The sequence below is a fragment of the Martes martes genome (genome assembly GCF_963455335.1).
Source record: "Martes martes genome assembly, chromosome: 11".
NCBI lineage: Eukaryota > Metazoa > Chordata > Mammalia > Carnivora > Mustelidae > Martes > Martes martes.
Window position 1 is genome coordinate 21,366,698 of NC_137899.1, and position 13,385 is coordinate 21,380,082.

At 41.7% G+C, this 13,385-nt stretch overlaps 1 protein-coding gene across 1 annotated transcript in view; it reads left to right on the forward strand.

The window, feature by feature from the left end:
• Window positions 1-7,590: 7,590 nt before the first annotated feature.
• The window catches only part of SYPL1 (synaptophysin like 1), a 23,985-nt gene continuing 18,190 nt past the window's right edge, over window positions 7,591-13,385 (forward strand). Inside the window, exons 1-2 of the mRNA XM_080817920.1 lie at window positions 7,591-7,677; window positions 7,965-8,036. Coding sequence (XP_080674046.1) covers window positions 7,627-7,677; window positions 7,965-8,036 — 123 coding nt within the window. The 5' untranslated portion in view covers window positions 7,591-7,626. The remainder of the gene's footprint in view (window positions 7,678-7,964; window positions 8,037-13,385) is intronic.

The following is a 13,385-nucleotide window of genomic DNA, read 5'->3' on the forward strand; positions in this document are numbered from 1 at the left end:
ACACAACCTAACCCTACACCTAAAGGAGCTGGAGAGAGAACAACAAAGAAAGCCTAAACCCAGCAGGAGAAGAGAAATCATAAAGATCAGAGCAGAAATCAATGAAATAGAAACTAAAAAAACAATAGAACAAATCAACAAAACTAGGAGCTGGTTCTTTGAAAGAATTAATAAGATTGATAAGCCCATGGCCAGACTTATCAAAAAGAAAAGAGAAAGGACGCAAATAAATAAAATCATGAATGAAAGAGGAGAGATCACAACCAACACCAAAGAAATACAAACAATTATAAGAACATACTACGAGCAACTCTATGGCAACAAATTTGACAACCTGGAAGAAATGGATACATTTCTAGAGATGTATAAACTACCACAACTGAACCAGGAAGAAATAGATAACCTGAACAGACCCATAACCAGTAAGGAGATTGAAACAGTCATCAAAAATCTTCAAACAAACAAAAGTCCAGGACCAGACGGCTTCCCAGGGGAATTCTACCAAACATTTAAAGAAGAATTAATTCCTATTCTCCTGAAACTGTTCCAAAAAATAGAAATGGAAGGAAAACTTCCAAACTCATTCTGTGAGGCCAGCATCACCTTGATCCCAAAACCAGACAAGGATCCCACCAAAAAAGAGAATTACAGACCAATATCCTTGATGAACACAGATGCGAAAATTCTCACCAAAATACTGGCCAATAGGATCCAACAGTACATTAAAAGGATTATTCACCACGACCAAGTGGGATTTATTCCAGGGCTGCAAGGTTGGTTCAACATCCGCAAATCCATCAATGTGATACAATACATTAATAAAAGAAAGAGTAAGAACCATATGATACTCTCAATAGATGCTGAAAAAGCGTTTGACAAAGTGCAGCATCCCTTCCTGATTAAAACTCTTCAAAGTGTAGGGATAGAAGGCACATACCTCAATATTATCAAAGCCATCTATGAAAAACCCACCGCAAATATCATTCTCAATGGAGAAAAACTGAAAGCTTTTCCGCTAAGGTCAGGAACACGGCAGGGATGTCCGTTATCACCACTGCTGTTCAATATAGTACTAGAAGTCCTAGCCTCAGCAATCAGACAACAAAAAGAAATTAAAGGCATCCAAATTGGCAAAGAAGAAGTCAAACTATCACTCTTTGCAGATGATATGATACTATATGTGGAAAACCCAAAAGGCTCCACTCCAAAACTGCTAGAACTTATACAGGAATTCAGTAAAGTGTCAGGATATAAAGTCAATGCACAGAAATCAGTCGCATTTCTTTACACTAACAACAAGACAGAAGAAAGAGAAATTGAGGAGTCAGTCCCATTTACAATCGTACCCAAAACCATAAGATACCTAGGAATAAATCTAACCAAAGAGGCAAAGAATCTATACTCAGAAAACTATAAAGTACTCATGAAAGAAATTGAGGAAGACACAAAGAAATGGAAAAATATTCCATGCTCATGGATTGGAAGAACAAATATTGTGAAAATGTCTATTCTACCTAAAGCAATCTACACATTTAATGCAATCCCTATCAAAATCCCATCCATTTTTTTTAAAGAAATAGAACAAATAATCCTAAAATTTATATGGAACCAGAAAAGACCTCGAATAGCCAAAGGAATATTGAAAAAGAAAGCCAAAGTCGGTGGCATCACAATTCCAGACTTCAAGCTCTATTACAAAGCTGTCATCATCAAGACAGTATGGTACTGGCACAAAAACAGACATATAGATCAATGGAACAGAATAGAGAGCCCAGAAATAGACCCTCAACTCTATGGTCAACTAATCTTCGACAAAGCAGGAAAGAATATCCAATGGAAAAAAGACAGCCTCTTCAACAAATGGTGCTGGGAAAATTGGACAGCCACATGCAGAAAAATGAAATTGGACTATTTCCTTACACCACACACGAAAATAGACTCAAAGTGGATGAAGGACCTCAATGTGCGAAAGGAATCTATCAAAATCCTTGAGGACAATGCAGGCAGCAACCTCTTTGACCTCAACCGCAGCAACTTCTTCCTAGGAACATCGCCAAAGGCAACAGAAGCAAGGGCAAAAATGAACTATTGGGATTTCATCAAGATCAAAAGCTTTTGCACAGCAAAGGAAACAGTAAACAAAACCAAAAGACAACTGACAGAATGGGAGAAGATATTTGCAAACGACCTATCAGATAAAGGGCTCGTATCCAAAATCTATAAAGAGCTTATCAAACTCAATACCCAAAGAACAAATAATCCAGTCAAGAAATGGGCAGAGGACATGAACAGACATTTCTGCAAGGAAGACATCCAGATGGCCAACAGACACATGAAAAAATGCTCCACATCACTCGGCATCAGGGAAATACAAATCAAAACCACAATGAGATACCACCTCACACCAGTCAGAATGGCTAAAATTAACAAGTCAAGAAATGACAGATGCTGGCGAGGATGCGGAGAGAGGGGAACCCTCCTACACTGTTGGTGGGAATGCAAGCTGGTGCAACCACTCTGGAAAACAGTGTGGAGGTTCCTCAAAAAACTGAAAATAGAGCTACCCTACGACCCAGCAATTGCACTCCTGGGTATATATCCTAAAGATACAAACGTGGTGCTCCGAAGGGGCACGTGCACCCGAATGTTTATAGCAGCAATGTCCACAATAGCCAAACTGTGGAAAGCGCCTAGATGTCCATCAACAGATGAATGGATAAAGAAGATGTGGTATATATACACAATGGAATACTATGCAGCCATCAAAAGACATGAAATCTTGCCATTTGCGACGGCGTGGATGGAACTAGAGGGTATCATGCTTAGCGAAATAAGTCAATCGGAGAAATATAACTATCATATGATCTCTTTGATATGAGGAAGGGGAGATGCAAGGTGGGGGGGTTTGGGGGGAGGTAGGAAAAGAAAAAATGAAAAGATGGGATTGGGAGGGAGACAAACCATAAAAGACTCAATCTCAAGAAACAGACTGAGGGTTGCGGGGGGGAAGGGGGACGGGAGAGGGTGGTGGGGAAATGGACATTGGGGAGGGTATGGGCTATGATGAGTGCTGTGAAATGTGTAAACCAGATGATTCACAGACCTGTACCCCTGGGGATAAAAATACATTATATGTTTATTAAAATAAAAAATTTAAAAAAAAAAAAAAAAAAAAAAAAGGAAAGAAAAAAGAAAATTCAGCTCTCTTGAACCTACCCACTGGCTATCTTTTGAACTTATCTTTTATTCTACCGCCATAGTGATATTCCCAAACTGAAACCTGATCGTGTTATTGTCCTCTGTCTCAAAGCAACTCACTGCCAGAGAATCAAGTCTGAACTCCTAGGCGGGCATACAAAGACCAGCCTCTACACTGCTCCCCTTAGTCAAAGCATCAGATATATTGAGGTATTTGTCCCACAAAAGAACACCCCTCTCCTCTCTCATCTTTCCCTACCTTCTGCTGCACCTCTATCTGGACGCCCTTCCCATCTTCCCAGAGAAGACCCTTCACCTCGCTCAAGCTTTGGTGCTGTGTCACTTCTGCTGTGAGGCCCTTTCCAATATGCTTTCATCCCTCTGAGCTTCTGTCTCTACAAAATGTATATCGTAATTCCAACACCCTCCCTTAGTTCCAGAGTCACAGGAAAAAGGGAGTACGAAAGGTCTCTGAAAAATGCCAAACACCATGCAAATTCCGAGTTATGTTATTATAAAAGTTATTATGCAATATGCTTTTTTTCTTTAGAAACCTAATTGAATTAATTAGGTTAATTAATTAATTAATTTAATTAATTAATTGAAATTAACCTCTACAAATTAGGGCATCTTTCCTGTTTATTCGTTGCTTAAACTTGAGCTAAGCTTAAGATGGTGATGAGAATTGTGTTCACTTCAGCCGCAAATATATTAAAATTGGACCCACACAAAGAGGATTAGTGTGACCTTTGCCCTGCATGATTTGCAGTAGTGAACATTTTCATTTTCTTTGCTTTCTAGAATCCTATTACCAAGTTTCATATTTCTTTCCTTTTACCAGTGGAATAGTCTTCCTTACGATTCTCATCCTCTTGTGGACAATAAATAAAAGTTTGGCTTCCTTATGCTTTTGCTCTAACATTGAGTCTTGGTTATTTCTTGACCACCCAGTTGGGAGACTGAGCCACCCACGGTTTCTGGAACACAGTGATAATAACAGGTAACATTTACTAAGCGCTTACTCTGTACCGGGCCCTCTTCCCTATGATCTCTGACAACTATAAAATGTAAACCTCACTACAACACTCATTTCCTCACTGCAAAATGGGAATGAGAAAAGGGAAACTTAAAGGTGAAAGCCTTTGCTGAAAGTCACAAAGTAGAGGCAAGGGTTTAAACCCAGGAGTCTGATAACACAGCCCTGCTTTTGACCACCAAATTGTAACCACTGCTCTAATGGACTTGGGAGCGGCAAGAGGGCTCCCCTGCGCTCAAGAAACTCACATTTAGTGCAACGGGTGTAGGGCCCATGGCTATGAGAGCAGACACCAGGCTTTAGGTGTGCAGCTAGATCAATCATACGCCACAGCGGGTCACTGCCACCTGCTGGGAAATGGACAGCGAAGGGAGACAACCAAGGGGAGGCAGATGCTAACACCAGGTAGTTAATGAGCAGGACCAAAAGGGGTCAAAGCCATTTGCCATAGACCGAATCCTCGTGCATTTTGTTCAGTCTTCAACAGAAAGGAAAATGATTTTGTCTTTTTCATTTCCCTCCATTCCTGAACATCCCTTCAATAAAGATCTCAATAGTTCAAATGTGGTATCCCAGATTGGGTCCTGGAGTGGTGTGAAAAAAAAAAAATTAGTGGACAAGTGGTGAGGTTTGAAAAATTCTGTAGCTTAGTTAATATTAATACACCAATGTTAATTTCCTTGTTTTGACACATGTCTCTTGGTAATAGAAGATATTAGAAGAAGCTGGGTGAAGTGTATATAGCAACTTTTCTGTAAATTGAAAATTATTTTTAAAATTAAAATTTAATTTTAAAAGAGTTCCATTTAATTATTTTAAGATTAATTTACCAGGCCCTCTGAGTTAATCTATTGCACAATTTAATAAGTGTAGAGTGATTTTTACATTTTTCTAAAACAGTTTCTTTAAAAGATTTTTTATTTATTTATGAGAGAGAGAGAGAGCACAAGCAGGGGGGAGGAGCAGAGAGAGAGGTAGAAGCAGACTCCCCACTGAGCAGGGAACCCGACGTGGAGCTCTATCCTAAGACCTCAAGATCATGACCCAAGCCAAAAGCCAGGTGCTTAACCGACTGAGCCATGCGAGGACCCCAATTTTTACATCTTCCTAAAATGACTGTTGACTACATCAGTGAAAAGAAAAGAACCATGTTTATTGACGAAGTTCAGGTTTTGAACTCAGCAGTAATAAACACTTTCTTTTCAGGAGAAAGACAATATTGATTGAGAATGAGTTCAAAGTCTCATCTTTCTAGTAAAATGACCAGCACTTGGTATTACCATGGAGAAACACAAAGGAAGTTAGCCAACAATATGATTTCCCCAACACAGGTTCCTTCTCACCTCTTGACATCCTTAAAGCCCAAGTATCATAACCTGGCACATGTTTTATAAAGAGCAAAGAGAAAGTAAAATAATGACAAGTTAGGTAGACAAATCAGCTGTAATTATACTACCACGGATAGGACTCAATAATACTACCTCAGACAGGACAACTTTGCATTACAAGTACTATTTTCCATAACAGCCCCAGTAGAGAGTAGAACATGCTGTGCCTAGGGCTACTGGCTCTTAGTTCAGATTTGAAGAACAAATCAGAAAATGACCAGTGTTGCAGTCAATGTGATAGTCATCTGAACATTCTTCCCAGATTTTGAACAGTTGTGCCTTCAGTGAAGATGCTATTGTTTAAACACTCTTGTTTTTCCAGGATCAAAAAAATTTACAACTATCTGGTTGCCTAATTAGATCTCACTCGCTCTGCCAGCCACTACCAGCTCCTTCTCAGGAAAGTGGGCGTTCCTCTGAACTGAGATGATTGGCAAAAGTGGTGCTGAGCTCTACATAACGCAAAGTAACTGTAGTAATTCACTCCTGCTTTGTGTGGCCCAGTCAGATCCTGCGAATTAGTCCTGACAAGTGACCAGATACTGCTCTTCTGCTCACCTTGAGTGGTCTCTATCTTTTCAAAATTAGTGGCACATAACTGAGGATGAGAATTTCTTAAAGTTCAAGGTACAAACTCTAGCACTAAAGGTTTTCTGGACAGAAACAACCGCACCTTCCACTTCTGGGTGTGAACGAGAAGCAGGAGAGAAAGCAATGAGGAGCACAAAAGTGGAAACACAAAATCAATCTTCTCAGAAGCTGAGAAAGCCTCTGGCCAATTCTCATTTCTTAGACCTTCAAAAAATGAAAAACTAAATGCCAAAGCTGGGTCACTAAATTACAGTATATTTTAGATTTTTCAAGGTAATAAATAAAATTGCAAATCGAACAGCACTCAGATCTGGCAGTGTATAACTCATTCGGAAATGTTAAAGTCTAATCTAACACTGAATCTTTGTGACTATGAAACCCGAAAGAGCACTACTATCCACAACCCACTCCCAGGCCTCAGCAAAACGGAAATAAAAGTTCGGAAAAATGGACTGAAGAGAATACAAAGAGTAGAGCATCAGGAGAAGCAGCAAGGAGATCGTTTCGTTGGAGCTCCGGTAAGTGAGTGCCAGGAGAAAAAGTGCAGAAACGGAATAGAAAAGAAAAACAACAAAGGAAGCTGCGGAACACTTGGACTACCACTTACAGTGCACTCAGAAAGATGCCCAGTTAACAGCTGTCAAACCCTCCTACAACCCTCCTACAACGGCAAGGAACCTAATTCATAGGCAACTGCTTGAAAGGTGGTACTAGGACCCTACTGTGCTAATTCCTTATTTACTAAGTGTTAAACGGTGTTAACCATCTTACCATACACGGCAACAGGCCACCACTCCAGCTCTCCAAGGACCCCAAAATATTGGGGAAGCCGCTAAGGAGGTCGAACAGGGAGTCCGATAACTGGGTGCCGAGGAGTAAGTGTCACCTAAGCCGAATCTTGAAAAGGAGCAGGAATTCGCCTTCTGTAGAAAGACACCTAGAGCCCCCCAAGTTGAGGACACGCCGGATAGGGTAGGAAGTGGGTAGGTGAGTCAGGAGGCGGCGGTCCCGGCGCCCACGCGCTTTTCTATTTGATATACATCCTTCAACCCTGCCTCCAATGATAATTTTCGCAATGAACTCAATTTCTGTAAGTATGTGTGATGAATAACGCTTTCAAGTTGTTCTGTAACAACTTTCCATTTTGGCAAAAGCCCCCTTACACCAGCGTTGAAACGTGGCTTCATCTATAACAATATTTTGTAAGTCGTCTACAAGCTGGGAACTGTGAACCGAAGCTGCTGGAAGAAAGCCGCGGCCGGGGACGGACCCCGCAGGACTAGCCCGGAGCGAAGCTTCTGCGCGCGGTGGCGGACCGTGCTGCGCAGGTGCGGGGTGGGCGTGCACATGCGCGGGAGGAGACGGAGCTCCGGGGGGGCTGGACATCAGGGAAGGGGGCGCGGCGCACGCAGCATGGCGTCCAACATCTACTTGGTTCGCCAGCGGATGAGCCGGCTCGGCCAGGTGCTGCCCGGAGAGGCACCTCCTCCTTCCAGCTCCTGCCCAACCCTCGCCTCCCGCCACCGCCCCTCTCGGGTCCCCGCCTCAGCGCCTCAGCGAGCGGCCCAACCGCCGCCCCGCCCCGAGGCCTCCCGGGCCCACCTCCCCGGGCCGCCCCGCCCCACGGTCTCCCGGGCCCACCTCCCCGAGCCCGCCCCGCCTGGCCTTCCTCGCGGCCCTGCTGCTCGGTCTCGTTGGTCCCCCTCCTTCTCCACCCCGCAGTCCTGACTCTCTCTCCCTCCTTCCCTCAGAGGATGTCCTCCTTCCAGCTCAACATTAACCCGCTCAAGGAGCCGCTGGGCTTCATCAAGGTCCTCGAGTGGGTGAGTGCAGCCCGCACCAGCGAGGCCTGGAATCGCGCCGCCGTGACCGTGACCGTGACCGCGCCCGCGCCCGCGCCCGCTCCGGCCCGGCCTGCGCCCTCGGCTGAGAGGCCCGGGGCTCCGGCGGGAGCGAGAGCAGGGACGTCCGACCCCGCGCGGGCCCCGAGGCCGCCGCCGCCCTCGGGAGGGTCGGGACAGCGGGGAGGGGACGGGAGGCCGCGGGCTGGGCCTGCGCGGGGCGGGGACGCCGCGGTCCGCGTCGAATCACGAGTCCCTCAGCCGCCTCGGTCCCGGCCGAGGCCGCCCTCCCACACCCAGGCTCACCTCTGGGTGCTCCCGCGGGAGTGGGAGTTCAAATTTCTCTTTGGTTGCACGGCTTCCCGCAAGGGAAGAGAAAACTTCCTGTTGCGGTCTAACCGAAACCTGGGGGCCGGCGTCGCGGCCCGGCCCGCGCTGCCGCCACTTGTCCTGCGGAAAGGGCCAGCCGGTGCCTTCTGTCCGGGGCTGACTGCAGGCCGCGCTCCGTCGAAAGCTGGTTGTGCCTTCTCCAAGTGAGCTGCCGAGCAGTCCGTTCGTAGCTTGCTTTTGAGACGGCTCCAAGTTAAAAACGGACAAAAGTAAACTGCGGGTCAGGCAAGCGGGGCGGGGGGAGGGGGGCGTCTTTTACAAAACGCGTCTAAGTCAGTCCCGTCCACTCAAACACAGGCTAGGAGTCGCCATCAAGTTCGTTTAGGTATTTCCAAACAACGTCCTGCAGTCAGCTTTCCGTCCTTTCTGGGGAACCTCTCAATCATTAACATCAAAGGAGACATTAATTCGACCTTGGCAGTGATCAGTCGCCTGGAGGAGTTAAGCGAATACATCAGGCACCGCACATTTGCTTCAGATTCCGTGGCCTCGTCCATGTTTCAGGGCTCATTATCAGGCCCGGATTAATAGGCAGCTGGCATCTGTCCACTGTGCAAGCAGGTTGTTTTTATAGCCAGCGACATTTACATCCGTAACTCTTTAACCCTGTATTTTAGTGATCGAGTGTTGACGAGGAAGAACTTCCAGTTGCCTGTGTTAAAAGACTGAGGCTGTTTTTTTAAAGTAACAGAGAAACTGAAATTCCCACATGGGTAACTCAAGAAGCTGATTTTCAGAAAGATCCCTGCCTTTCCCCCAAAGTTTTACTTGTTCTCTGAAAACTGAAATAGTGCTGATTTCACACAAATGTTTACCTTAAAGACACATGAATATATGTTATATATATATGTATTACACAACGCACACACACACACACTCACTCTTAGGGTTCTATAAACCCATTTTCAAATATAAAGAAAAATATTTGAATTTATAAAAATACGGAATTGCAGGAGGAAAATCATGTTTAATTGGGCTTATCAAATATAAAGGTTAAGAAAAAGTCTTTTTGAGGGTTTTGATTACATTTGTAATTAAAGTTTTCACTTAATAAATGAGGCCATTTATGCTTGTGCTTACATTGTCAGTTTTTTGTTAAAACATAGACATAACTTTTTTCCTTGGTATTTTAAAACATTAGTGATAAGTTTATTAGTGATCATAGATAGGTCTGATGTATTTTGAAAAATATCCTATTTAAGCTTTTTGAAAAAATACTACTTTCAGTGTGAACAACATACCATTACATGAGATCCCAATAAATACTTTAATAATAAAGTATAAGCAAAATGTATTAGGCGAAAGAGAGGAGAAATCAGTTGCTTGCAGGAACTTGGGAGGATTTCATAGATGAAAGAACATTTGAAGGATGAGTACTTGTTCACTTAGGGCGTATGTGGGGAGTGACTTTCCAGGGAAAGAGAAACTTGGGTTCAGCAGTGTGAAAAGTTGAAGCAGCATAGCCCTGTTTGAGAACTTAAAGTAGTTGCGGTTGGCTTAAACTTATACTGGAAAGGAGGGTATGGTTTGAGGTGATTCTGAAAGGTTTCATAGGGCTTATAGAGAGTTAGGAGTTTATACTATGGGGTTAATCTTTGATAACTTGGGTTATTTCTTTAGGAAAATACATATTTGTAGGTACAGAATTTGGAGTTATCGGATAGTTTCTCCTTAAGCCCAGAATTCCTACCATTTGGAGTCGGGACTCATTTAAGGGTTTTAAACAAGTAAATAATATAATTAGATTTACTTTTTAGAAATTTTCATTTTGTCAGTAGTGTAGAGGATAAATTAGAAACGTCATGATTGAAGGAAGGGGGAGATATGTTGCTTGAGAAATTATGAGGGCCGAAAGTCAATTGCAGTGGGAATGGAGAAGAGAGGCATGGAAATTAGACGGTGAAGAAGCGGGAGGACTCTTAAGATGACCGCCATAAATCTGACAGGTTGGAAGTGGTATCTCTGTCAAGATACATCACTAAGGAGAAAAGCACATTTTTGGTTGAAGCCTCAGTACAGTTTTGAGTGTATTGAGTTTGTGGTCTCTAGGTCACAGAAAGGAGGTATCTTTAGGCAGTTAGCTATATGGCTATAGAGTTTAATAAAAAGGCAAGAATGGGCTGGAAATTCAGCAGATACCTGCCAGCAAGGGAAAGAAGATATGGTTAAGAAGATGCAAAAAAATAAATAACATCTTGGCATCACTGTTAGAATTTAAAGAAAAGAGTACTATTGAACAATATCAAGAAGTGCAAGAGAGAAGTTAAGTAAAATAAGGACTAAAATGCACACCTTGGTTTTGGTAATCCAGAGGCTATTGGTGGCTCTGTAAGAGCAGCGTCAGTAAAATTCAGAAACCAGATGGTAATAGGCTAGTGGATGTATGGTAAGAAAGTGAAGACAATGAGAGTAAAGCATTATTTGATCTTGAAGGTGGGAGGGATTTGGGTGGTAACACATGTGAAAGATGGGAAAAACTGAATGTGTTTGTGGGCTTGAAAGAAGAGACTTGCGAATAGAATCGTTGGAGGTTGAAAACAGAGGGAGAGGGGATGAATGATAAAACAAGGTTCTAGAGAAGAAGGGCCCATCATAGGAATTTTTAAATCTGTTTTGAAAGAATTGGTCAAGTTTCATAACACATTGAGGTGTGGCAGGTTACTTCTAAAAACAGTTAATAAATAAGTTTATAAACAAATCTAAAATCTAGATAATGGCTGTTTACCATCTGTTTAACTAAAAAAGTAATTCCCTCAATCAGCTCATCTCTAGCAAGTTTCTAGAATATGTTAGATTAAGATATAACCTGATGATATGTAACTTTCAAGGGATTAGATGCCCAGTAAATATTTATTGACAGACTACAACTATAATCGCCAGAGCTGAAGTATTTGCACTTTGCTTCTAAACTGCAGCCACCATCTTGTGGGTGTTGTAGTCCTTCTCTTTTTTTTTTTTTTTTAAACTACCCCTGGCACCTAGTTACAGTGCCTGGCAGTGACATTGTCTTACTTCTCTTTGTGTTGTAAGTACTCAGTAAAGGTTGAATTTTTGTTGCACTTGTATGGGAATAACAATACTTTGTAGGGCTATTGGAATGACTGAGTTAATATTTAATTATGTGAATGATTATAATGTACTTGTATAGTTCTTAGTAGGTTCTTTAGGACTGAGATGCTGTGTTTGTAAGAAGACTAGACCCAAACAGTGGATAGACAACTATGAGCTCCGTATGACTAACTACGTATCTCCTGGTCCTTTAAGATTGCTCAGTTCCCTATCACATATTTTAAACTTTAGAAATGATAAATTGTATGCTTTTCACTTATCTGATAGGCCTTTAGAAGTCTATCAAGGTGACAGTATAAAATTTAGGTAAGAATAAATGCCCCATGTGTAGAAGTAGAACATAGAAGTAAAAGTCAAAGATTAATTTTATCAAAGCAGCTTTTTAATGTATTAACTATTTCTGTGGTAAATTTTAACTTGGTTCTTACTTTTAGTCAAATATCCTTAATATCCAGGTAAAAGTTTTTCATTGAAATGATTTTATCTTTTTTATTTTTTTAAGATTTTTATATATTTATTTGACAGAGATCACAAGTAGGCAGAGAGGCAGGCAGAGAGAGGGGGGGGGTGGGGGGAGGCAGGCTCCCCGCTGAGCAGAGAGCGTGGTGCGCTGGATCCCAGGACCCTGAGATCATGACCTGAGCCGAAGGGCAGAGGCTTTAACCCACTGAGTCACCCAGGTGCCCTGAAATGATTTTATCTTTTTAAAATATTAAACACTGTATAACACTCTCTTCTTAGTCATTTTGATAACTACCTTTGTGTTTCCAATTGTCTTTTAATAAATTAATAAAAAGATTACCAAGGGCTTAAAAAACAAAAGCTGAAGGTATCTGAAATGATTTTTTTTTCTTGTTTGTTAGATACCTGTTTATAATAAGATCCTAAGAATTAAAAACAAGTAGGATGTTCTTGATTCTTTTATTAAGTTTGAATGTTTTTTCTAATTTTATATTTACAGTTAACGAACAAATTCAGAAGACACCAAAACATTCCTTTGGGGCAAATTATTATCCAAGAAAATTAGTGTGAAAAAGAGGAAATAAGAAAACCTATAATTCTTTTGATTATTGCATATATCAATTTGTTTAAACAACAGACTTTCAAATATACACGATAGTTTTTTTAAAATACTTAAAAATTTAGTCATCCCAAGTAACATAAAATTGTTGCAAATAGAGACCATGTTTTATCCTAATTTTATCATTCAAAAATAACACAGAGGAGCACCCTAGAAAATACAAATTATTTGTATTGCACAGTGGGAGGGACAGGGCATATATAGACTGATATTTTGTCCATTTGCTTTATTTTTACATTTTTAGGCTATCAGTCTCTAAGAGACTGCTCTTTAGGAAGTTTACCTTTCTTTCAGCCCTGCCATTTGGGTACACTTCCTCTCCCCACCCCTACTCTGCCCCATAATGGAAAAGATTTCAAATGGCATTTTATGCCTAGTAGGACTCTCTGTACTTAGAGCTTATTGATAGACTTACAGACTCACTTCTGTGCCTTTGCTCTCTGGCTTTTCTATCTGATTCTCAATTATTTTCCACTCTTTATTTAGCACTCTTGTAGGTAGATCAGATATAATTTTCATCAAGAACATATATATGTTGTAAGTGCTTTGAGAACACACACACGCTCATACACACTCACCCCATACATACAAATAGCAATCTCTGATAAAATATAAAAGGGAAATTTAAGGGAAAATTAAGCTAAGAGAGCAGTGTCTGATACAATGGTTCTCAAACACTTTGTCTCAGAACCCTTTTATGCTCTTAAATATTGAGGACCTCAAAGAGCTTTTTGTTCGTGTGGGTTGTATCTATTGATTCTTACCACATCAGAAATTTAAAGAGAGGCTTT